The sequence below is a fragment of the Pholcus phalangioides genome, unplaced genomic scaffold, assembly GCF_987345545.1.
Source record: "Pholcus phalangioides strain wild (caught in Gottingen) unplaced genomic scaffold, Ppha-v1.0 ptg000003l_1, whole genome shotgun sequence".
NCBI lineage: Eukaryota > Metazoa > Arthropoda > Arachnida > Araneae > Pholcidae > Pholcus > Pholcus phalangioides.
The window spans coordinates 35,025,506-35,052,487 of NW_028301596.1; the positions used below are offsets into that span (position 1 = coordinate 35,025,506).

Consider the following 26,982-nt stretch of genomic DNA (forward strand, 5'->3'; position numbering starts at 1 on the left):
CTAGAGGGTTTTTTTCTCGGCACATTTCGTTGGTAAAGTTCATACTTTATGCTTCCCCCCCCCCCGCATTAAGGAAGGCCCTTTGTAGTTTTATATTGCTTATGACGTACATGCTCAACCCATTGCCCGCAACCTCAAAACCTAATTTTGTAAGAATGAACTTCTGCGACACATTTTCAGATCATTTAAGTGCCTCGCGGTGCAGTTCTACTTCACTTAAGTGACCTGCGGCACACTTAAAGATCACTTTAGGGATCTGTAGTACATTCTCATTTCAATTAAGTGGTCCGCGGCACATTCCCGAACTCACTAAAGTGGCCCGTGCCACAGTTCCAGGTCACTTAAGCTGCCCACGGAACATTTACAGATCATTAAAGTGGCCCGCGACACGTTTTCAAACCAATGAAGTGGCCCCGCACTCCAGTGCCGTCTTAACGCATGGGTCCATCCGCGCACTGCCCGGGGGACCTCAAGAGAAGGACTTCACAAAAATGAGAACTGGTTCAGATTTTCGGGATTTTTCCAGGTAGGGCCTCAGAAAAATCACTTGGCCCGGGGTCCCATGATGCTCTTAAGATGGCCCTGCGGCACTCTCCAAAAGATTGAACCACCATGGCTTATGAGTTCTACTGAGAAGTTGAATTCATAGGGCCTTCTATTATTGTAAGGAGCGGTTGTAACTATGAAGTACCGTTGTTTCCTGATGTTGCCCTGAGTTTAATCCAACCCGACATGGGACCGCAGAAGGTTAAAAATCTCGGACACGGAAGACATTTATCAATGTCATTGATGTACACTTATAGCAGTGATGTGGTTCTCAACCTGGCGATCTTGAAATATTCAAAAGTAGGGATTGACAAACCCCAGGTAGACTATAAAATCAACTTTTTGAAGCCTGAAATTTTCTATCTTTGATTGCTACATCAACGTCTAAGAATGACACAAAATATTCTGATTTCCTAATGATACTTCTTCCAACATGAAAAAGAGTCGTGTTTCTCAAAAGCCGAAAAAAGAACATTATTTAGGACTTTTTCTGGGGGGAGGGGGGAAAAAGTTGGCTTCTGAGAAATTTTTCTGCCACCAAATTATTTTCCTGATTTGTCAAGCCCTGTTCTTAGTGAACTACAGGCAAAAATCAAGTAGAAGAGAAGCCATGGCAAGTAGTTTTTAGGGATCACAAAGAGCTGTGTGTGTGTGTGTGGAAGGGAGGGGGGGGGTAATGGATGTGAAAAAGAAAACCCCTTTCAAATAAAATATGGTGGGGGGGGGGGGAATGTGTCGCAATATACAGCAAAACAACCCGTGGAATCAGGGCCATATTAACACAGGTCTCGTACTGGGGGCCATGTGTCTATGAGAGCATACATATACATCTGGTACTACGGTTTTCGAGAGTACTTATGTAAATGTAAAGCTGTTCCTTCTAGCTAAATCCGGGCCCTAGAATATCACTATTGCCCGGTGGCCCTGCATAGAGCTTACACAAGAGGGGGGAAACTCACTGTACTTTAGTAGGATTCTTTGGTTTTCTGTGGTTCCCAGCATCAAGGGGCAAATGGAACCAATCTCCCTGTTAAAAGTCTCGCAACAGAGAACAACAGGCCTACAACGGTAAAATCTCTAGTTATTACACTCCATTCATAGTTAGAAAAATTGACGGCAGTGCTACACATAACAAGCATTACACAGAAACAAACTTCACATTAGGTTCACAACAGAAACAAACTTCACATTAGGTTCACAACAGAAACAAACTTCACATTATCAAGGAAACAATTATTTTCCGGATATTACGCTGAGGTGAGCTCGGAAAGAAAAGTCATCACGTCTCCGCCGGGACTCGAACCCAGGCCCTCTTGCATACCGGGCAAGCATGCTACCATCTACACCACTGGAGACACATGAATCTGCCTTCCTAATTTCACGCACTGTGTCGTGAGGCGCTGAAGTAGAGGCATTAGTAGCCTCTCTTAACTTCAGGAAATGGCCCCCGGGTGGGACGGTTTAGAGAGATATAGATGGCTTTTTTCTCAGCCAGAGATATCAAGGAAACAGTTATTTTCCGGATATTACGCTGAGGTGAGCTCGGAAAGAAAAGTTATCACGTCTCCGCCGGGACTCGAACCCAGGCCCTCTTGCATACCGGGCAAGCACGCTACCATCTACACCACTGGAGACACATGAATCTGCCTTCCTAATTTCACGCACTGTGTCGTGAGGCGCTGAAGTAGAGGCATTAGTAGCCTCTCTTAACTTCAGGAAATGGCCCCCGGGCGGGACGGTTTAGCGAGATATAGATGGTTTTTTTCTCAGCCAGAGATATCAAGGAAACAGTTATTTTCCGGATATTACGCTGAGGTGAGCTCGGAAAGAAAAGTTATCACGTCTCCGCCGGGACTCGAACCCAGGCCCTCTTGCATACCGGGCAAGCATGCTACCATCTACACCACTGGAGACACATGAATCTGCATTCCTAATTTCACGCACTGTGTCGTGAGATCATGTGTCTCCAGTGGTGTAGATGGTAGCATGCTTGCCCGGTATGCAAGAGGGCCTGGGTCGAGTCCCGGCGGAGACGTGATGACTTTTCTTTCCAAGCTCACCTCAGCATAATATCCGGAAAATAACTGTTTCCTTGATATCTCTGGCTGAGAAAAAAGCCATTTATATCTCTCTAAACTTCACATTAGTTTCATAACACATTCCGGTATGCACCAATTCATTAGAAATTCCATAAAGGAATGTGTACGAGATGGCCCCTCGGTTGAGAACCACTGCTATATAGTATAATAATTATTCTCTGAAAGAGTCCAGACCTAATCAAAATATTAGTTATTTATATTTGACGTAAATGTTCCTAATAAATAAATAAATAATTTAAAATGATAATTTTGAGCAGTTTTTGTTCTTTTTTAATTACAATTGATTACCGATAATATTTTTTGATTATTCTTATTATTTGAATTATTAAAGGTTCAATTTTAACTTCTTTTTGTAATTGGTTTGTTCTTGCAGAAATGGCAAACTCTTCAAAGGTGATGAACTGTTAATGGTTAACGGGAAACACCTCCAAGGAGTCAGTCTGGAAGAAGCTAGACAGTTACTACGTGTACCAGATAGAATCGTGCACCTTCTCATTGCGAGAGAGGTCAGTTGAAAGAGATTTTATAAGCAATTTCTATTATTGTAACTAAGAAACTTTTGAATATTTAAATGGTATATTACAAAATTTTTGTATTTAAATCAATCACTGAGCCAAAGAAATCAATTACCATGTGCTCATGAGATTTATTTACAAAGTTGTCAATATTTTATATACAGGGTGTCCTGTAATGCGACCTTCATCTCATCAACCATCCATCATAAAGGTATAGTTTTAATTTAAAAAATGCTCAAAATTACCCTGTACCAGTTTTGAGAGTAAAAATACAGTGTGTCACAAAATAAAAAATTCTAAATTTTTATACTGTTCCCCCCCCCTTGTCCTCTAACTTCCAATAAGAGAGTTGTTGCCCTATATCTCCTGAGGCCAACAGAAAAAACTCCATATTTTCAAGTGCAATAGTCACTATGATATTTTAATTCAAAAACCAGAGAAAAGTTATGAAAGAGCAGCAAAAACTAATGGACAATGCTCCCCTCCCTCTTTTATGTTGTACTTTCCCAACTTTCCTCCGATTTTTAAATTCGAATATATATTGCGGTTAAAACATAGCATCTCTTTTGTTGGACTCAGAATAGACAAAGCAACTTTCTAATCGGAAGTTAGAGGACAAGGGAACTATGTGAAAATTTAGATTTTTTTATTTTGTTACACACTGCATTTTCACTTTTAAAATTGGTACGGGGTCATTTCTGAAAACCTCTGAAGCGTTTTTTAAATTAAAAACATACCTTTACGAAGGACAGTCGATGAGATGAAGGCGTCATTAGCCCTTACAGGACACCCTGCATATTTAAACAAATTTTAAATTAAAAAGACAAACTAACGTAAGCTTTTCCTATTATATATATATTCACCCCATTTTTTCCCCCCTTAAATAGCTTTCTGAAGATTTGTGCTTCAAAGAAGACATCTCTCGCTTACCATCCAGTCTGCCACCAGTTCCTGAGCTGCAAGAGTCAGTGCATCTGCCAGCAAATCAAATCTCAAGGCCGCGACATCATCAAAACACATCGTCAAGTGTGATGAAACAACTAGAAAACAGGCATTCCCATCCAGAGTACAGCCAGAAACCAAAGCTTGACAATGAAAATGTAAGTTAATTGGTATAGAGTGATGTGCTGAAACTTGAGTACATTAAAAGAAACAAATTTATTTTGAACTAAATATCCCTAGAAATTTTGAGCCTTGCTTTAAAAGTCTAGAATTACATTTCCAGTGAATGAAATCCAATTCTATATTTTACCAGTTTGTGTGAGATATTCCTTTTTTACTATTTTTTCTCCTCTATATAGATTGGAAGCAATGGTATATGTACACTACCAAGGCGCCCCAAGTCATCGCAGTTAACATTGCACACAGTTGTGTTTGAGAAAGGGCCTGGAAAGAAGAGCCTTGGTTTCAGTATCGTTGGAGGAAAAGATTCCCCAAAGGGGGAACTCGGCTTTTATGTAAAAACAATCTTTCCGAATGGTCAAGCTGCTGAAACTGGTTGCTTGAAAGAGGGTATGTATATGTATATGTTTTGTGTCAAAAATATGATAATGATCTAATTAAGAAAGAAAGAACAATGCTAGATATCATTATCTGACACTTACATTAAATTTTGAATGTCTCATTTTGTTTCCACCAAATACATTGGAAAAAATTTTGAGCTCTTTCGCAACCCCCCCCCCCCCCCTCCCGAAAGGCTCAGTCATACACGTGAGTAATGGAAAATAAATGTGCAAAATGAAACTGTTAATCATTCACGGCCCAGTTTGACTGATGTCAGGGTCCGGTACCGGGCGGCCCAGCAGTTGGGAAACACTGGTCTATATCATGCAGGCTTGCCTCGCATTTCAAAAATCTTCAGCTTTATGCTTACAAAAACACAAGATTTCAAGCATTTACCTCTTTCACTTCCAGTATGGAAGATAGATGACGGTAGTTCTTGAACACGCATAATATCATAAATACATTAAGAGAGCCTCACATATACTCTCACAACACTTTCCAGCATGCACTAATTCGTTAGAAATTCTCCAGAGGAATGTTGACTGTGCATGTATGGTCTAGCAGTAAACTATAAAGTATATTAAAATCATGGGATAATTCCTTATTTATGCCCGGAAATGTTTTCTTACAGAATGCTAGACAAAATTTTCTTTTTCATCTACAAATAACTTTTGATACCATGGTGTGCTTCTGGGTCATTCCATGTCAAATCACCCAGCCATGACACCCATAGTCTCAGATTTCAATGATTTTTTTTTTATTTGTTGCATTTACCATCCTTATTAACCGTGTGAAATATTATTTGCATATCTCTAAAACTTTTTGAGAAAAAAAATGTTGAAATTTATCGAAAACTGATGCAGGTGACTTTTCCGAGGCTCAATTTTTAAGCGGCATTGTTTGAGAAAATAAATCATAACTTTTCCAATTTTCAATATATTCAAGTGAAATTTTCACCAAAGTGTTCACAAAAACATACAAAATATGAATAAAAATAATTCATACACTTACATTTGAAATTTACATGCAAAAAAATTATGTAAACTTTGTTTTTGTGGAATTTTTCGTTAGAAAAAATACAATTTTTCAAACATATTTTTAGACCAGAGGCACAGCAGTTACCAAAACAACTTTTATTTTAAATTTCTCCTAAATATATGAAGTAAAATACTGGAGAAAAAAAATAATGGTTTTTTGACCGTTAATATGTTTATTCTGGTTCGCAACACAAAATTCATCGAAATAAGACTGGACCGTTCCGATTTCAAATCATTCAACTAGATACTGAAATGCAACCCATCATCCCGGATTCCAATTATTATTTTTTGTTTATTGCTTCTACCATGCTTGTTGACCATGCAAAACTTCATGTACATATCTCAAAAACTTTTTGAGAAAAAAAATGTTTTCTAACCTCACGAATGACGTCTCTTAGGCTAACTCCATTCAAGCAATATTATTTGTTAAAATATATCATAACTTCGCAGATTTTTAATATATTCAAATGAAATTTCCACTAAAATGCTCACAAAAAAATGTAGATTATGACTAGGAAAGAAAATGTAAACCTTTGCGTTAAAAAATTAGATTGCAAAAAAATCGTTGAAATTTAATTTTTGATTCTTTTTATAATGAAAACACAATGGCTCACCTTTGCTTTTTCATTTACAAAAGCTCTCCTGCTTTTCGCACAGCATATTCAGTGACATTGAACTCTTCAGATTTTTTTCCTTGTTCCCCTTTCTTAAAGCAGGGGCCAGAGTTAAAAATTGCAGTTTTCTCCTTGTTGTGATGGTTAAATTGAGTCTTATTTCTAATTAACTTTATCAAAATAATCATATTTGCTTTCTGTTTAATATCTTCATTAAGTGTGCTTTGAGATTCATTTTCGGGTAATTCTTCAAAAACTTCACAAACATTTGATTTTAAAGTGTTGCAAGCAGATTCAACTTTTCTTTTGGCATTGCTTGACTTGCACTGTGGAGCTACCCTATGAAGTTTAATTGGTGACTCTTCTATGTTCCGTAGAGATGAATTTATTTCTTCAAGTGCTTCTTGTTTAATAATTGACATTTTTCCAAGTTACTTCTCTACATTACTATCACTGTTCATCTCTTCACAGTATTCAGTTTCTTCACCTAATTTATTATTGTTTATATTCACTGTCCCTACAGGCATGGCATATTTTTTTCCCTAGAATGTACAAACCATTTTTGTACAACCATTTATTTCATTTATACATGAAAAATATAAGTTTACTATCCTTAAACCTTTTGTTATTTTTTTCTTATGACATTTTAAAGGATTAAAGCATGCTTTCGGATATATTTCATACTTTGAGAAAAAAGCTCTACGATGCTTAAACACACAGTAGATAAATGTTCAGAACTTGGCTCCACTCCTCAATATTGATGTCCGATGGGTCCAATGATGTAATGGATAACAGATTTTACACTTTTGCATAACACTTTTTATGACAGTCAGATCCAGTTTTTTTTCCAACGCTATAAATTTCAAGTGTCTTTTCTGACATTTTACTTTGAATTCCAAAATGATGACATAAAATATTTAGCTCAAATGGAAATTGTGTTATGATAAGAAAAATTTGCTAACCCTGGAGTAGACTACTTTATGGAGCACATTCTCTGTCTTCAGCAAGATCATAATTGAGACTTGCATCATTTGATGGGGGGGGGGGGGCGCAGTTTGGTTCTAACACTTTTGTTTTAGTTTTCCCAATGAAGCAGCAGCAGTGACTTTATCATCACCTGCTGGGATGATAAAGTCTTATAATTAAATAAGACACCAGCTGCCCTCTGAAGGACAAAGACCAGTGTGCCATAGTTTATATCTTCACAGAAGCTATTATTTTTTTACAATCATCATCACAACAAGAAACATCACATCTAATATATCACCACCAGGCATTATATACATTAGGTTTTCAATTCTACTCCCTTCCATCTGCCTCAGCTACAACAATTAGGTTGTAGCTGATAATTATTTCATTCTTTGTGATTTAATGCCTCATATTCTGCCTTTTTATCAGCAATTTTAAATTATTTCTTGGGAAAAATATATAGAAGCTTGTGTTAAATATTATAATGTAGTTTTTTTTCACACAAGTATAACAATTTCATATTTATCATATACATTAAATATATGTTTATTAAAATATATGCTGTAAAAATCAAAGTAATTAAAAAAAAAAATGTAATACTGTTGTGGTAAAATAACTTTATAATTAAGCATGTTAAAAAACTTCAAAAATTAATCTATATATATGATTAATATTATCTGGATTTATCAAATACAAAATAACTCTTTATGCAAAAATATATCAGATTGCAAAAGTTCGTCTTTGTTGCATCATAAGAAATATTTATAGATCAATTAAAAGTGAAATTAATTATTCGGAATTTGAACACTTCTAAGAATCTAAACATGAAGGTTTAATTTGAAAAATTATTTTATTCACCCAAAACCTTTTTTTTTCACCGACTCCCATTTGACACATTACATTAACATTTCTAATTATTTCATGAATTCATTTAATCTTAGAATTTTAAAATTTATTAATTGTTTTGAATTATTGCATTAACTACTCATTAAACTTAATTTAGTGAATACTGTAATAAATGTATAAGTAAAATATAAATTTATTTTTACTAAGCATGAATCATTGTATTAAGTCAAAATGTACAAATATAATTAATGTAGTCATGTAAGTACAATTGTGTTTTGTTACTCAAATGTATTAACTGTCAAAATAATGCTTACTTTTCTACAGTCTTCTTAATATATTAATAGGATTAAATTTTAAAAAAAATTGAAAATTCATGCTGTGCATCCAAAAAAAAAGTGTTTAAAAAATTGTGTTAAAAAAAAAATAAAAAAATAAAATTTAAATGACTTTCTTCCTCTAAGGTTTACATTTTTTCTATTCATAATCTGCATTTTTTTGTGAGCACTTTAGTAGAAATTTCACTTGAATATACATTGAAAATCTGCAAAGTTATGATATATTTTCACAAATAATATTGCTTGAATGGGGTTAGCATAAGAGACGTCATTCGTGAGGTTAGAAAACATTTTTTTTCTCAAAAAGTTTTTGAGATATGTACATGAAGTTTTGCATGGTCAACAAGCATGGTAGAAGCAATAAACAAAAAATAATAATTGGAATCCGGGATGATGGGTTGCATTTCAGTATCTAGTTGAATGATTTGAAATCGGAACGGTCCAGTCTTATTTCGATGAATTTTGTGTTGCGAACCAGAATAAACATATTAACGGTCAAAAAACCATTATTTTTTTTCTCCAGTATTTTACTTCATATATTTAGGAGAAATTTAAAATAAAAGTTGTTTTGGTAACTGCTGTGCCTCTGGTCTAAAAATATGTTTGAAAAATTGTATTTTTTCTAACGAAAAATTCCACAAAAACAAAGTTTACATAATTTTTTTGCATGTAAATTTCAAATGTAAGTGTATGAAAATTTCACTTGAATATATTGAAAATTGGAAAAGTTATGATTTATTTTCTCAAACAATGCCGCTTAAAAATTGAGCCTCGGAAAAGTCACCTGCATCAGTTTTCGATAAATTTCAACATTTTTTTTCTCAAAAAGTTTTAGAGATATGCAAATAATATTTCACACGGTTAATAAGGATGGTAAATGCAACAAATAAAAAAAAAATCATTGAAATCTGAGACTATGGGTGTCATTATGGCATTTTGCCGGGTGATTTGAAATGGAATGACCCTTCTGCGACACAGATAATAACGGTATAGGGGGAAAAAATGGAGACTTAATATTCATGTTCATTTTTTAATATAGGCGATGAAATATACACACTGAATGGCCAGTCACTGCAGGGTTTATCACATTCTGAAGCAATCGCTGCTTTCAAACGCATCAAACATGGCACAGTCATACTACACATAGGACGCAGGACATCAAAAAGAAGGTTTGTTCATTTATTTATTTATAAAATTGATTGTGTGGGTGTGGTTTTTTTTTTTTTCTCAATACAAATCTACAATTTTAGATCGATCGTCACCAAATTTTGCATATATTTCAATGGGTCAGGCAACAATGGTTTCTGGGCCTCAACAATCACTTTCGGAACATTTATATTTGTTACCGCAATGCACTTCAGATGTATCAATGCCTTTACAATGGTTTGTCACTTTTTCAATCTTCCCAGTAATGAGACTTTTTGAATAGACGCCATCACTTTGAGGGTCAAGCAAAGTTTGGTCTTATAGAAATCAGTGTTAAAATTACCGATTTTAACTAGAAATACGGAAAATTAGTGGGGTTTCCGCCACATCAATAATTTTAAAAATGGTATTGAATTCTTGATTTTTGAATTAATGAGTTCGCTTAGAGATATATACGAAGACCAGAAAATTAAATATAAAGTAATTAGCCGGACCTGACACATTGCTGACTGGCCACGAGTAAATTCATGATCGGTGCGCCTTTGTTTTGCATCAGCTTCGTTCAGTCAGTGCATTCTTGGAGAGCATAGAGTGTAATTGCTGTTAGCTCATAAAACCCATCAAGTTAAAAATTAAATTTTAAGTAAAATTCATTTATATATTAAACTATTATAAAAAAGTTTATTTACATTACTTTCACATCCAATTCCGAAATAGTAGCCGGTGAAATGAGATAAACTCAGCGAAAAAATTCCGGTCAACAGTGTGTTAATATTCAACTGCAGAAATTCATATAGTTTATAGGATGTTTTAAAATTAATTATGGGCTCGTAAAGTACATCGAAGAAATTCCACCACTTTAATTAATCATGGGTGGTGTGGTTGTGCCCCATCCTACTGGAAAATGAATTCATCTGAATGCAGGGCCGTAGCCAGAAATTTCGTTGGGAGGGACCACTTTCATTTCAGGGGAGACCAAAGTGATAGAACTATAGATTTGGCCATGTTTTTCCCTTTTTTCGGACATTTTCTTACATTTCAGGGGGGCCAGACCCCCAAGTCCCCCCCGCTACGCCCTTGTCTGAATCGGTTTTTAACTGTGAGAAAAGCCAATCTTGACAAACACTGAAGTGGCGCTCGATGGAAGAGCATTAGCGCTACCTGTCGGAAACTGCATGAAACTCAAGATTTCCCTCTTTCTACCTATACATTATTCGACCAAAATGGATTAAAAGTTGAATAGTTATGATTTTTTTAAAGCGGATGATTCTTTTTTGAAACACCCTGTATATTCATTTATAAGTTTCCCTAAATCTAGATTTGTTTCTTTCACGAGACGCGCAGGAAGGCACCATATTGGTTAAACTTAGACATGGTTTGTATGTCCCTCAAAGAAAGAGGGAGATATCACTTGATCCAAAAACCCAGGCAGCGCTGGGTGTTATAATTAGTATTAGCATCAAATACATGTGTTTTCTATTATAATTGAGATTACATTTTTCCTTGTTACACCCAATACTTACGAATAGTATCATCCAAATGTGTTGAAAGTTCAGGTTGTAGCAGTTATTGTGGAAAAATAAGTGTCGTGCAATGAAACAAACTTTTGTATCTAAAATAGTTGCAAGCTGCCCAGATCAAAGCTAAATTTGAAAAAGTTGGTAGGGACTCTACACCATCATTAAAAACCATTTATATATTTTTGGATCAATTAATTTAAATGGGCCGCATGACCACCAAAGAAGAGTGTCCTGGGCATCCAGTTTAGGCCACCAACCTGGATATCATTCAAAAAGTCTACAGTATCATCAGGCAAGATGGCAGATTGAAGTTGCGTAAAATAACATGTGTGGGCATCTCAATATGGGTTCTCAATTTTCTCTATGAGGAATTAAAAATGAAAAAAGCTTCATGCAAGATAGGTGTTGGGATTAGTCCTGATTGATCAAAAGCAAACACAAAAGGAATTTTAAAAAAAAGTAAATTTTGCCTCATAACCCTTGAGACTCAGCTCGAAACATGTATTCACCAGAGACAAAACAATAATCAAAGCAGTGGATGAAGAGTGATGAAACAGCACCAAAAAGCAAAAACTGTTTTGTGTACTAAAAATGTGTTGGCCAGATTTTTTTGGGATTCTCAAGGCATTTACTATATACAGCTATATTCACCAACAGAGGTTAACTGCAATCACAGGTAAAAGGATTGGAGTTAGAGATTGTAAAATTCAGAATTTAACCATCTGTTTCAATCTCTAATCCTTTAACCTGTGATTGCAGTTAAACTTTGTCTGTAAATACAGCAGATAGAATACCTCCAGAAGGGCCTTAAATTTGGCCAAGGGAATTGTAGAACATCATGCCATATTTCTGGGAGATTTGAAAGAACAGCTGCAGATGAAACAGCCAAGAGATCACAGCATAAACAAGCTCTTACTTCACCAAGCCAATACTCCCATCTGAAAGATATTTACATTTAAAGATATATATCATTGCAAAGGCCAAATTCCAGGAATTAAGCTTAACACAAATCTCTTATCCACTAAATTCTGTGAATTTCATCCCACGCAAGTTTTTCTGTACCCAATATTGATAGTTTTGCTTGGAGGAAAAAAATTATCATAAAATGAAGCTGTAAATGACTTTTGTGAAAAGTTAGAGGAAATATAATTTTTTGACGTGGTAAAGAACATGAACATGATTTGAAAGACTATGTTGAAAAATAAAATAAAAATTCTTCAAAAAAAACAAGAGCACCATTTTTTTACCTTGATTATCAAATGGCTCTTGTGCACCATACCTGTGTAATATCAGCATAGAAGAAACTGTAAAATTTGAATTTATATTTACACAAATCTGTTATACTTTCTAATTTCAGTTCTTCTTTGGTCAAATGTGGCAACAGGTACGAAAGCAACAACAACGTGTCCAGGTCATGCAGCACTTTAGACATCATCAGAGATTAAGACATTAAATGAGAGGAGAAATCGAGGAAAATAAGAGTGCCTTGTATATATTTTTCATTTTCATTTCCTTTTGTTTTACATCGATGTCTTGCATTTTTGTAATACTTGCCAGTATATGTAATTATTGTGCAATGTTTTCCAATTGATCAGTATTTCAAAAGTGCTTATTAAAAAAATGGATCTTTTGTGCCATTGATTCGATAAGAGTGCAAATCTGTGAGTTTTTTCTGTATTTATTGTGATGTTGTTGCATTTAAACTTTGTAAAGAAAAAAAGCGGAAGCATTATGATCTTAGCTGTTTTTTGGCATGCATTGATGTTGTAAAAGGAACATTGTTTTCTATATCGCTGCCATGTGTTACATTTCTTATTTGTAATGCATTGCTATACTGTTTTATTACGTGAATGGAGATAGTAGAGTCGATAAATTAATTATAAAAGCTGTGATATTCTTCACGGATCACTAACAACGAGTTTTTGTTAATTCTATGATATAAGTATTAATTCTATAAATTAGTATTGGCTGATGACTGATTTTTTATAAAAGGATGAATTTGGACAAAGATGAAGATAAAAAAACAATAATATGTCTCTAACAAGATCTTTGAAATAACAAAACTATAACTAATGAAGTATTTGTACCATTGTGAAAATAATTAGCCAACAAAATTTTATGGTGGTCATCAGCTGTTTATACCTACTAGTATTGGTCAACTCTCTGTGCTTGCATTTTCACCTAATTTGGTTTTCATAATATTGTAATCCCCTAAAGCTGGAGTCCTCGACCTTTATCGAGTTGCAACCACTGTCCATGCCCATCATGAGAAGATCGCTCATATGACAACTTCGACATACGTATGCCTCAAATCAGAATAATGATAATCCTTAAATGTATTTTCAACAGGGTGTTAAATTGGGGTGTTGATTGAGAGCTCGTGAGCAAGACATTTAATGTGAGCATCAAGCACTCGTTTCTTTGGCAACAGTTTGGAGATGCCTGCTCTTAAAACACTAACAGACAGCATTTACCTAATGTTTCTGATGTTTGATTTTTTGCAGAATGCAGCAAACAATTCCTCATTATAATCAAATTTCGCATTCTTCAGAAACATGTAATACACACCCAAGTATAAACCTAGGAAATTTCCTCATCGGATTAAACCATTCAAAATAAAGAACACAATGAATTTACTTGGATTTAACTTGTACATAGGTTGATTAGAATATACAAGATTTAAAACCGTACAATGTATTAAATTAGTAAAAAAAAAACTTACACAAGCATTTTCATTGCCATTTCAAATACACAGTGATTAAAATGTGTATTTCGCTGAATGATGTATGTCAGTGTTCATATATACATGATTTAACGTCCCAATTTTACTAACAGGCAATATATAATTAAAATATATATCGAAACAATAGCATTGTATTCTACAAATGTGATTGATTAGAATACTTAGACACTAGTTTAATAATGGCACAGTAACATTGCGAGAAACAGTTTACATGTGTGTATGTTGTCCTAAACGAGTGTTAGTAAATGCAGTTTTTTTCCTCTCTCAAACGCTTACTGTTTCGTTACCGTTTTGTAACATTGTTCATGTACATTATACATGATGAGCAAACATTGGTGCAGCAGCATTATAACTACAGAAGTTATTGTACATAGATTTGTAGAACTTAGGTGTGGCCTAAAAAAAAAGAATATATGTGATTGTGTGGAAACTACTCTGTATACCTGCCGGAGAAATGAAGCGATATATCTAGTCCAGTGTTGTAATTTCTTTGAACAATCTTCATTTTTTTACAAAACGCTATGGACCAATGTGTTCCTGATGATATGAATACATTGCTTGTTTTAAAATTGTGAGTATTGGCTACAAAATGTTTCATATTTGTTATGAAAATGTTTTTAAAAGAATTATAATGAAAATCTGACATGTTTTTTCTCTTTTGTAATATGCGCTTGTTGTGAAATAGTTACTTTTTTTGTTGTTTACATGCTTGTTTATGAATGGTGTGTAATAAAAAGAAAAATACTGTAAAATTTAAATATAATGGAGTGTTTTTACTATTGATTGATCAATTTAGCTCATAGCTGGATGAATAGTGCAGTAAAATTGATAAAATACAGCGTGGTTATTAGCACTACTCAGACATATGTAGCGCCCATTCTGATAAAGGTATTTTGATGGAACTTGGTATACATGATGTATGGACCATAGGGAAAAGATAACTGCATCACTTTTTACCTGGGGGTCAAAAATTGGACTTTAATTGAATTTTTCTTTCCCCTATGACAAATAAGAGATATCGAGATCTATATGAGACTTTGCCGAAAATTGCCAAAGGCTGGGCCATCTTAAGAGAATTGTGAGCCTCCGGGCCAACTGATTTTTCTGAAGCTCTTACCTGGCAAATTCTCTAGAATTTCAACCAGTTCTAATTTTTGTGAGGTCTCTGGGCTGTGCCTGGGTGGGGCCCATTCGTTAAGACGACACACTGGCTAAAGGTACGCAAATTTTGAAATTATAGCCAAACTTAAATGTAAAGTTGGTAGTTATACCCAAAAAAATTATCAATAATAAGCAAAGCTGCCGATTGAGGAGCTTATCTTCAAAACGGAACATTTCCACAATTGCTAAATTTACAGTAGGAAGTAAAAAAAGTTTTCTTCGGAATTGGCTGCTTTACAAAAGTGCAAAATACCCCAACATGTAGCATATGGAGTGGACACGGGGTGCGGTAGCCCGGTTGATAAGATGCGTGCCTAAAGTACCAAAGGATGTTTAAGAGGTGTCGCGAGTTTGATACCCAGTTCGTCCTTGTCAGAAAACTTTCCTGACACAGGGGTACAACAAAAAACGGTGACTTGACCGCAGCAAAAATTGCTACCGCAGGGAGTCCCCCATCGAGGGGTTAGCGCACCAACCTCTCGATGAGTATGAAAAACAAGCCTGCCATTCGGAATCGGCAATAAATTGTAGGTCCCGGTCTAATTAGCCCTCGTGTGCAGAAAATGACCATGGTGTGACAAAAATGATCAAATGGAGTGGTGAATATTTAAATATTATATTTCTTGATCAACATTCAAGGGAGTTATCCCCATTTAAATTTTGGAAATGTTGCGTTTTGAAAGAAAGTTATCGGATATGAAAAATCACCTTGTGATTAAAATTAGAGCTGGTCAAGTCTGAAAAATTGGAAATTTCTACTACATCCGTTGTTTCCAGAAGGTTTCAAATGGCCAAGTAAATTACCTTTACTTTTCCATTGCGAATAACAAAAAACACAATCGTTCTACAGTGGAATCTCCCATAATGGACACTCCCATTAGCAGACCCTGCACTTACGGAGTTTTTTGAATCACATCGACATAACTTAATATATTTTACTATTCATTAACACATTCCTCATTACTAGACAAAATTTTTGGTCCCATGGGTGTCCGTTATCTAGAAGTTGTACTATATGCAGTAAAACCTCACTACACAATACTCAATATAACGATAAATACCCCTCTACAGTGATATTTTTTCAAATATTGTTTGGAACAGCCTATAGTCTGTAATGTTAAACGTCTCTTGGTACAACAATGCCCTTTACTATGATAAACCCCTCTATAACAATATTTTTACGAGGATTTTGAAACTGCAATACTTTTTAGTATTTTTTTATTTCTCGAAATATCCTTCAGTATATTTTTTTAACTCATGTCACATGTTTAAGTTCTTCTGAGGACATCTAGTATTAATATCAGTGTTGGGCAATGCCTAACCACCAAAAGACGTTGGCCACGGAATGGGGGTGAAGTTTGTACTATATCCACGAAGCCTATTGTCCATTCCAAGGAAAACTGGTCGGGGAATAGGGTGGCTGCCTGGGGAAGTTTCACTATAAATGATTTTCTGATAAATTCTTATGCCTTTGGGGTTGCAGTATTTTATTATTTGAGGTTGCTGCATTTTAATTATATTTTGCATTCATATTTTTTTATGAGCATCTCCTTTCTTTCAGCCACCTCGCTGGATTTTTTGCCTGTTGTCGCCTTTGCATTCATATTTTTGCCTTTAACTTATTATGCCTCTACCAACATCAAGGATACGTACAGGTGATCTAATACAGTGGCTCTCAACCTTCTCAAGCCCGCGGCCCAATTTCATTCATTTTTGTGAGTTGAAGGTCCGGTCAAACACACGACCAACAGCAAATGAATGAGGAAAAATAACAGTGAATCACTCGCGGCCCGGTATGAATATCAGGGCCCGGTACCGAGCCACGGCCCAGTGGTTGAGGAAACACTGATCTAATATACAGTTGATCCCACTTAGTACGACTAATTTTTAAGAATTCAACTTTTTTCCTATATTGATAGTTAATTGTTCTTGTATACGTTCGAATTTTTTGCTGTTTCCGCTTACAATATACGAAGAATTCACATCAGCTTTTTCTTCCCTTGAAAACAGCATACTTTTCGCCTTTTCACAGGTAAAGAAACAAAAATTATATTTGTTTGTGTGCCAGCGATTAATTATCATGTGAAAACTAGAGTTGGAGCTTTTTTTATGGCTCTTTAGAAGCCAGTTATGTTTTCGGTATAAAGAATTGACTGAAAAGTAGGGGTTTTAGGTACAATAACAATTTTTGAATATTTTTTCTTTTTCTCTCACTTTGTCTAACAAAAGTGTACTGAACATAAACTTCCGTTACCACTATTCACATAGGATTGGGTGATCGAAGTCATGTCACTGAATAGGGAGACTAACAGATAAGAAGTAGAAGTTCTCAGAAGGAGTTATTTTTTTTTTTCCTTTGCAGTCTTATTCAAATTTGCTGCACTAGATCGATTCCAAAAAATTATTCTCATAGTAGTGTTAGACTAGTGTTTCCCAAAGTGGGCGATGGAATGGTACAAGGCAGCAATAGAATCTACGGATCCTAACATAGGATCCTATGGGTTTACTTGAGTTGTGGGGCGATGAGAGAAAATAATTTCTGAAGGGGGCGATGGAACAAAAAGTTTGGGAGACTGTGTTAAACTATGTCTGCGTATAACAAAGGAATGAAATGGTGGGTCTTCTCATCCACTTCTGAATCTATTGATACAAAAGAGTGACATAGACACAAAACGTAAACAACTTCACAGATTTTTAGACGCCAGCGTCAAGCAACATTTAAAGGCAGCTTTTTCTGATAAGAAAAGTCTAATTTTCCAACTGTACTCCTTGAAATTTAATTCTTCACAGAACAGCCAATACGATGCTTTCGTGACCTTTGAAATTTCAGAAAATGAAGCAGTAACAATGTTAGATTTTGCCGAGCACAGTTCAAGGCAGAACATCTCAGAGCAAGTTAAAAAGAAAAGCGCTAAGTGTAGAGGAAAAATAAAAATTCTTAAATTTGTAGATGACAACCCTGTGCTATCTAGAGTTATAACAGCAAAAAATTCAGTTTGCCTTCCAGCACGTTAAACAATCAAAAAAAATGTAAGATTTCTTTATATATATACTGTATATTTCTTGTTTTTTTCCCTGCAAACTACATCATGTATAATGCACGTAAATATTTATTGAAATAACAAATACATAATTTCTTTCTATTAAATCTCTATATGTACCATGTTTGTTAAAAAACACTACATAAAACAGCTATGATCGGTAAAAAACTGCCTTATAATTCTTATAGACATTTCCCACGTAAAACGTTTTCTCCCTTATAACGATTTTTAGTTGAGATTTTTGGAAAATGTTATAAGCAAGATCGACTGTATATGTATTATCATCATTATGCCCCATCCCAGACCGTCAAATCTATTTTTTATCGCTTATTAGCCAGTGCAGATATAACAATGTTCATATGTATATATATAATAAATAATTTCACAGTTTTTTAGACTTGATTATAAGTGGGAGTCCAACTGTATAATCTGCAGATTGTATTCACGAAAATATGGTACTCAATCACTGCTTCACATTCTTTATGTGAAATACTAGCTATAATACCTGGTGCTGCCCAGATTTGTTTAATTACTGGGAGGATTAAAAAAGTAGCAAACCACATTGTAAAGGCATATACATGTCTGATACGCAGTGTTTGAGAACCAAAGTAAACACATTCTGATAGTGATTGTTAAGGCCCAAGGACCATGTTGCTCGACAGTTTCTTGTTATTTATTACTTCTCTTATTTCGGGCATCTGCTCAGCTCTGACAAACTTTTAAAGTAGCCTATCATTCTAGTTAGGTCCTGTTTGGTATATATGTAAAATTTGGCGACAAGATGTAAAATTGTAGCTTTCTATAGAGAACATACACACACACAGAAAATCGATTTTATATATACAGATTATCAAATCTTCCTTTGGTGCTAATTTGATAATCTCACATATTTTATTCTGAAAATTATGGTGACTGTAAAACTAAACTGATTAAATAGAGAGAGGTACCTCTTTACATGCTAGCAGACAGGATCACATAATTTCCAACAATTTTGTGTTGTCCTCAGGATTCCATTCAGTTATCATACATTGAAAAAAAAAAATTGGAAGCCAATATCAATTTTCTGGTTACCATGGTGACCTGGCTCCTGGGATTTGTAAAGCAGTGCATTACAGCCTCTCTTAACTTCAGCAATCTACTCTCAGATGACAACATAAGTCTCAGACAAGCAACAAAATGTAATATTTTGGATCGATTTTGTTGAGGGGACTGGATGCTTGGCACCTATGAAATTTTATTGATGCCTATTTTCTTTTAATTTGTCAAGCCCTTTGCTGCAATGTCATTTCTCAATGTGTTGCACTATTATAATGAGTTATAAGGAAAGAAAAGCTGCACCCCCTATGGTATACTGATAAGTGGGCTCGCCTGGATTGCAAGACCAGGGTTCAGTCCCTAGTGATGAGTACCAATTTTTCTTTATGAAGATAGTTTTGACATTAATATCCAAAAAGTCTCCTTCATAAACTCATTAAACCAGCCGTAAGAAAAAAATATCACTATATTTTTAACAACACAAGTCATCCTAAGATGCATACAAATACGCAACTAACACATTCTTCAAGAAACAATAATTCACCCAGTCTTTTCGGGTACAACTTCACCAATCCATTTCAAATATGGCAAATTTCCTTGTTGAATCTGAAATATGAATGAAATTAGAGAATTAAAAAGGAAAACCACTATAAAATACATTAATATACCAAATTTGTAAGAATTCATAACTTTCTAAACAGCTAATTTAGTAAGATATTTTTATTAGGCAACAAATTTGATCTAAATTTTCAGTGTAAAACATGAAATTCTTAATCTTTTCCATTAAACTTCTATAAATTTTGACATTTTGTTTTAAATTCTCATTCAATCTTTGGGACAAACAAACAGCTTCAATCTTGTCTTTCCGGAAAGTATCAAATTCTAATTTGTATTAAAAGAAGGTTGTTTTGAGTTAATAAAATTTGAGATTTCTCTGTACACGAAGCCAATCGATATATAGTAGACTCTGGAGTATCTGGCCTAATGTGGCAGAAAGGCAGGCCGGATAACAGAAAAGCCTGATGGGAAAGAAGCATTTATATAAATCTGGCCTAACTCCACCCATACCATCAAAAACACCCTTTTTATACCAAAAACCGCTCTTATTCACATTTTCTGACCTCTAAGTATATATATAGGCAAGTACTTAATAAATATTTGTTACGTACTGAACTAACTATATGTTTTAAAAATTTATTACAGAATTAATGGTATCAAAAAATAATAATATTGGACATATTTTAGGTGTTAGGATAAATTCTTTTATGTCCATCTTGATTGCAAGAAACATAAAATCACATATACACTTACAGTATGAACACATACCGTACGCTTTTAAAACGAACAAAACATTAATGTGAAATGTAAGTTTAGTTCTCATAAAAATTATTTAAACTTATTTCACTCCATATTGACGAACGATAACGTAAATGTCAAAAGGTTGGCTTAAGATGAAAGAGTTTCATCAAACATCAGTTTTTAGTTTTTTTTAAGTTGTTGATGTAGATAACTCAGGGCTTCTCTCCTTTTTAGGCTTTTTCCGCCATGCAATGTCCCTTCACTTGCACTCTAACCTGCACAAAAACTGCTCTAGTTTGATGAGTGGCTAGCACAACGCAGGAGATTTTAATGGCAGAGTCTGCCTAGCGACACCCCATAACCAGGTTTTGTGCAGCTTAGAATCAAAAAATTATTATGTATTAATTTTTTATTAAGCCGGATAGTACAGAGACCAGATTGTTGAGAGTGTACTGTAATTATTGCTAAAATCAATACTCACTGGCACTGAAATGACCTCACAAACTTCATATGGATGGTTTTCCCTGAAAAAAAAATTTTTTGAATGACCTCATGTCATTAATATGTCATTATTTGAGTACGTCAAAAACAAAGCCAAGAGCAAGTTTAATAATTTAGAAAAAAAAATCTAGAATGCTGATTTTTTTTTTTTTTTTTTTTGTCCTTTTTTGCATATAGATTATCCATATGTAAAAACAACGCATGAAAAAATTAATAAATTATTTTATGGCTGCAGTCAATCAAAAGACTTTCTCAGGGCAAAAGTAAGAGAGACAATGAATCTGATAACTTGTTGAATCACAGCCTTCTAGATGCACAGATGACACGAACAAGATATCAATTTACGTCTACACAAACCACCCAGGGTAGAGCGGGACTTGGCAAGTTGAGAAAAAAAAAGAATAAGAATATGCTGTGTGTGATGGCCGAAAAGTCTTATACTTGTACAAGGAATCTTCTAATTCAGCCCATCCAACAATGCAACTTAGACACCTCTTGATTATGGCAATCACTGGCATTAAGGAAACACTGAGAAAAACTGAATTTGTACAGATAATAGATCTTTCCCCGCCAGAAACTTCCCAAAAGCATAAATAACTTATTGTTGATGAAGGTTAAACAATTATACTCACCGTACAAATTTGGTCAGCTCACTCAACCTTGATGTCCTGGACTTGATTATCTAAGAAGTACATACAATAAACATAATTTCAATGACAAAAAAGTAAAATGGGACTTTTAACAGTTTAATTATAAAAAACTTCTTGATTTATAATTGAAAAAAATTATAAATCAATATTATTTCAAACAATTTATCTGAGGTGACCATAGGTCCCGCATTTTCCATTTCTTTTTTTCATAGTATTTGGCCCTGTCATTGTTTAGTGAAAATGCTCATTTTCTCAAATATGCTAAGAAAGTCCACTTTGAAAATTTGTCAATCATGGATTCATTATATAACGTGAGTTATTAATCAATGAAATGTCCATACGTTTTCAAATATGGCCACACTAACTTCATCCATTAATACTTTCAGAATTATTTTTTACCCTTAGAATCTTCATACCATCATTTTATGCATTCTAATGAATCAACTGCAACAGGAACTACAAGCCATTGAGAATTCAAAATCGATTAAAAAAACCATCATGAACTAAAATGAAAACGGAACCATGCATTTGTTATTTACAAGATAGATGCTTGTATTTAAGCTTACATCAGGGTGCTTCAAGCTTTAAAGAAACTGGTGAAAAGAGATAAAGTGACATCTAGTGATAGCAGAGCATCTGAACACGGTGGGAAGAAGTTTATACATCTGTTTCATTGATTATGGGGTGTTCGATCGTTTCAACTGGAGCGAACTATTCCTAATACTACAAAAAATCAGATGTCCAGAAAAATTATTAAACCTAATTCGTGACCTATATACAAGACAAAAGGCAATTATAAGATTAGAAGAAGATGAAACCAAACCAGCTCACATTTGTTGCGGCATCCAACAAAGATGTTTACTATCGCAAGGGTTATTTAATGCCTTTGTAGAACTAATTTTAAATGAGGCTTCTCTGACGAATAGTGCTGATATCTGAATGGGGGGGGGGGGCAGAGAGTGAAAACGATACAGTTTGTAGATGACCTTGCTCAATTGGCAGGATGCCCGGTAACGTTTACGAGACTACTCTCAAGGATTAGCCGCAAGGTCTGTGGTTAAAGTACAGGATCAAAATAACTATAAGCAAAGCATAACTAAAAACAATGCCAATATGTAAAAAAGCTCATCACTTCGAAACAAAAATTAAAGATCACCAACTATAACAAGTAACATCGTTCAAGTACTTGGGAAGCTGCAATCACTGAAGATGACTACTGCAGCAATAACATAAGATCTAGAATCGCCCTTGCTAAAAAAAATTCTGCATCAAACAAGGATTGTTAATGAAGAAAAACTTACCAATTAAACTATGGAAATTCCTAATTAAGGTATATGTGCAGTCTACCACACTATACGGATCATAGACCAGAACCATAAACAAGAGAGACGTGAAATAATTGGAAGCACTAGAGATATGGTGCTGGAGGAGCATGGAGTGCATAAGCTGGACATTGAAAAGGTCAAATTCACAAGTATTAACACAGGTGGGAGAAAATTGCCAAATCTTGAAAAAGATTAATTAGTGACGCCTATATACGCTGGTTGGGACATGTTCTCTGGCATGGTGGATTGCTGCGAGATGTGATGGAAGGCAGGATTAAAGGGAAAAGGCCCAGAGTCACCTGGATCTCAATGCTACTAAATGATGCAGAATATACTAGTTATAGCCAGCTAAAGAACAAAGCCCAAGACAAAGATGGGTGGCGGCTGCTTAACATGGGAAAGAACCAGTCTTAGAACTGATGTACCATTGATGATGGTGATACTTACCATTAGAGCCTCTGAATCTGTCTGTATCTCATCTTTCCACTCATATCTGTAGAGGTAAAAAAAAAGAGAAGAATTTAGTTTGGTACAGAATTACAGGAGCTTTTTTTAGCTAAATATCATAATATGAATCAAGAGTCATCCTGTAACACAGAAGTATAAAAGTCGACAGAAGAATAAAAAACTCCAACCAGGAAGAAAAGCTCCAACAGGCTAGAAAGGAAATCACCAAAAAAATTGTCAAAGAGAAAAGCACGAGTTCTCAAATATCCCCCCCCCCCCAACAACCCTTTCATTAATCACTGTGACTCCCCAAAGCAGTTTAACAGAGTCTCTTCAAAAAACCTCCACAATGCCCTTGATGGAGGTTGGTGACGCACAGTTTCAGAACCCCTGGATACTAGAGGTATATCGTCCAGTGGTACCCAACCTATTTTTAGGAAATGCCTCAATCCTGATACCCCCTAGAAGTAGAACTTCTGTCAAGACGGGTTTGCTCTCTTCCCACGAGAAACTTCACAGTTCTATAACAATGTTTGGTTTTTTACATAGTAAAAAAAAATTATTTTTACTCTTTGCATCCTTTCAAATATTTCAACCTGAGAACTCCTTCGCCCCTCCCCCCCATCCTAGTTCTTTCTCTTTTCCCATTATGTGTAATTCCCCTTTTAAAAAAAGTAAGCTCCTATTCACATTGAGGGGGCCAAAAAGGCAATTTACTTAGTTTAAAGTAGTGATTTTTAACCAGGGGTCTCTGGGGAGACTTTAGGAAAGTCTGAGCTTGAATGAAAAATCAATTAACTCATTAAATAAAGTAAGTAGGCTTTCACGGCCGGAGTTTGTAAGAGTATCCATACCTTTCGCGCTGTAATGCCATGTTCAAGGTTTTTTATCAGCAGACATTTCATGCACAACTGCTGCGGACATCATTGTTACAGGTGACTGCAAGCAAGGGGACGAAACAACATCCTCAGAAGACCATCAACTATCAATGTCACGATACTCATCTGATCATTTTTGTCACACCACGGTCAGTTTTAGCACACTAGGGGTAATTATACCGGGGCCTACAATTTATTGCCGATTCCAAACAGCAGCCTTTTATAAATAATCATCGACAGGTTGGTGCGCTAACCCCTCGGTACGGGACTCCCTACGGTAAAAATATTTTTCTGTGGTCATGCCACTGTCTGTTATACCTGTGTCAAGAAAGTTTTTAACAAGCACAAATCGTGAATCGAACTTGCGATACCTGTAAACATCCTTTGGTACTTTAGGCGAGTATCTTACTGGCCTGGGCTACCGCGCCCATCACCCATATATCACTTGTTCCACATCACAATGATGATACAGATTCCACTGTGTCTTCAGCAAAAAACACCAGTAAGTCATGGTCTTCCAAGGACGCCCTTTCACCTCCTTGTTTACCCTCACCAGCACCAATGATGTTCACAACAGTAGTGGACAAAACTTCTGTTTATAAAAAGCCTCGAGTACAGCATAACAGCCCAAAAAGTATGGTTACTCTTAATTTACTCATTGCTTTTACATTGCTATACTATGCATACAATATTATTTTGTAAAGGGGAAATACAAAACGTTAAGAACTCCTGGCCAAAATCCGCTTTCAAAGAAAACACTGAAAGAGAAAAATAAAAGAAAATCAAGAAATAATTAAAAAAATTTTGAACTGATATAAGAACGGGGGAATTCTGAAAAATTCCAAGTCAAATTGCCCCTTCATGGGGGCCTATGTTGGTGGAACAGCTTCTATATTCGGTCACGCCAAGTTGACAATTTTTTTTTACGATAAGTCGCCAAGGTACACATCATCATAATAACTATGGGTTCATTGTTTTTATCATCTGTTGTGCAGGTGGCGCTAATGTTTTTAAATGGGTCTTCCCTCTTTTCTACACCATTCTCTATCTCTCTTCTTCCAAATGACATCACCCCCATAGCTGCGGTCAGGGCCGGTCTTAGACCTAGTGATGCCCGGTGCATTAGTCAGCGCCCTCCCCCCAGGCGCGAATCCAGAGTGATGTGTCAGAGGAGGCATAGTCATGTTCTGTACGTATATAGGTGCACTGCCCATCGATTTTTTTCTTTTCGAAAAATAACTGCAATATTATATACACAACAAACCTCTTAATTTTTTTTTTCATCTCGGTCATTTATCATGTACATTTTATAGTTATTTTTTTAAATAAGTATCCTAAAGTTATTTTTCTAGTAATGTTTATTTAACGTGTTTTGGTGCCTCTTCCCATTTCGCGCCCGGTGCAGACTGCCCTAAGACTGCCCCTGGCCACGGTGTTTTGAATGATTTGGAAAACCGTTGGGAGACGAGATATTTTTCCTCTTCCTTCTCTATATACAGCTTGATCTTCACAATTTAGTGTGTGGATCAGATTAATTATTGGATATCATCAGGTTTTTCTATCGTTTCTCAGGTTGTACCTTAAATATTTTTCCTTTATTTAAACTAGAGTCCGGGTTTTATTAAGATCCTTTATATGCTTGTTGGTTTCTATTGTTGTTTTTTATGCTGGCGATTTTTTTTTCCAGTGCCCCATAGTGTCTGATGGCCTTCGTCGTGACTTTTTGTCGGGCCGGAGGACATGCTTTGAGCCAAAAAAAAAGTCACGGAAAATCGCCAAGGTGGACCATATATCAAAGCTGTTCTGATGTTCTTAATATTGTTATAAAAATAATTGCTGTATTACCATGTTGATACTCAGATTACGTGTTTACAATTTCACATTTTATAAAAACATCGAAACAATTATTAATAACCTGAAACGTGTACTATAATTTCCATCATATTTCATAGAGAAAGTGATGACTTACACAGATTGTACTTGAGGTAGGATGTTAACACAAGCAGCCAACTTATGACTGACCAGTCCTCTACAAAAAAAAATGTTTGCGATGAGTACAAAAAAAATAACACAATAATAATATGTGTCAGGCTTATTTGTAAATTCTCAAATTTCCCATCATATCAATTATGTGAATCGAATATTATAATAAAAACAAATGAACTGCATACTACTTACAGGCTATTAGACCATGGACTGGGAAATTCACGTACAGATGTTTCACCTGCAGCAAACGTCTTGAGAGGTGCAGTTAGGTTATGATGCCCCTCAACAGACGTGTATGAAACACCAGGAAGTGGATTTCCCAGACTATGGCCCAATGGCCAGGAAGTTGTGTATCTAACGTCCAGCACGAAAGCCAGCCGAGAACTTTAGCTGTGTAGATCTGGTGGTGATACTCACTTGGCTAATTCATTGGCCACATCAGTGTTAGGAGTTGTCACGTACGAAACAGAGAAAACTCCGGCCAAAGACTCGTTTCCCGTCGCCATACAACAGAGAACGCTCCGAATTATGGAAGAATTCAAGACACTCAAAGTAAACAATAAATTTCTACGCTGCAACACTTTTGACCACATCACGACGGTCTTGACCATCACATTCAAATAAAAATGCATTAATAAGAATTCAAATGAATTGTTTTTTATTAAATTGCTCGATTTGTCTTTAAAAAAAAGTTATTTAACTGTTTTTTTATCTCTCTTTATTTTGATTCTTACGAGGGAGAAATGCGCAATGTATCAAAAATTATCATGACCATATTTTCCGGAA

General features: G+C 35.3%; 2 protein-coding genes and 2 non-coding genes across 6 annotated transcripts in view; 1 reads left to right on the forward strand and 3 right to left on the reverse strand.

Annotated features, from left to right (window-relative positions):
• LOC149088453 (uncharacterized) overlaps positions 1–14,537 on the forward strand; it is a 179,564-nt gene extending 165,027 nt beyond the window's left edge. For all 3 annotated transcript variants that reach the window (XM_089247548.1, XM_089247549.1, XM_089247550.1), the window contains 5 exons: positions 3,019–3,151; positions 4,048–4,260; positions 4,462–4,672; positions 9,504–9,633; positions 12,488–14,537. In XM_089247548.1, coding sequence (XP_089103674.1) covers positions 3,019–3,151; positions 4,048–4,260; positions 4,462–4,672; positions 9,504–9,633; positions 12,488–12,575 — 775 coding nt within the window. In that variant the 3' untranslated portion in view covers positions 12,576–14,537. The remainder of the gene's footprint in view (positions 1–3,018; positions 3,152–4,047; positions 4,261–4,461; positions 4,673–9,503; positions 9,634–12,487) is intronic.
• TRNAT-GGU (transfer RNA threonine (anticodon GGU)) lies at positions 1,829–1,902 on the reverse strand. Its single transcript has one exon. It is a non-coding gene; the product is annotated as a tRNA-Thr (tRNA).
• Positions 2,387–2,460, reverse strand: TRNAT-GGU (transfer RNA threonine (anticodon GGU)). Its single transcript has one exon. It is a non-coding gene; the product is annotated as a tRNA-Thr (tRNA).
• Positions 14,538–19,558: 5,021 nt separating the features above from the next.
• On the reverse strand, positions 19,559–26,804 carry LOC149088456 (protein CutA homolog). Its single transcript, XM_089247551.1, has 6 exons — positions 26,614–26,804; positions 26,180–26,239; positions 23,333–23,378; positions 21,543–21,592; positions 20,891–20,933; positions 19,559–19,716 (listed from the first exon to the last, which is right to left on the reverse strand). Exons 1-6 carry the CDS (start codon positions 26,787–26,789, stop codon positions 19,651–19,653), a joined length of 441 nt encoding a protein of 146 aa, XP_089103677.1. The 5' UTR covers positions 26,790–26,804; the 3' UTR covers positions 19,559–19,650.
• Positions 26,805–26,982: the final 178 nt, after the last annotated feature.

Excerpts from the sequence above, each read along its gene's own strand:
- LOC149088456 (XM_089247551.1), bottom strand. The coding sequence starts at position 26,789 with ATGTGGTCAAAAGTGTTGCAGCGTAGAAATTTATTGTTTACTTTGAGT. Across the intron at positions 26,240-26,613 it reads GTGGCCAATGAATTAGCCAA|AGGACTGGTCAGTCATAAGT; the intron begins GTGAGTATCACC and ends TTTTTTTTGTAG. Across the intron at positions 19,717-20,890 it reads GTGAGGTCATTTCAGTGCCA|ATTCAACAAGGAAATTTGCC; the intron begins GTGAGTATTGAT and ends TTCATATTTCAG.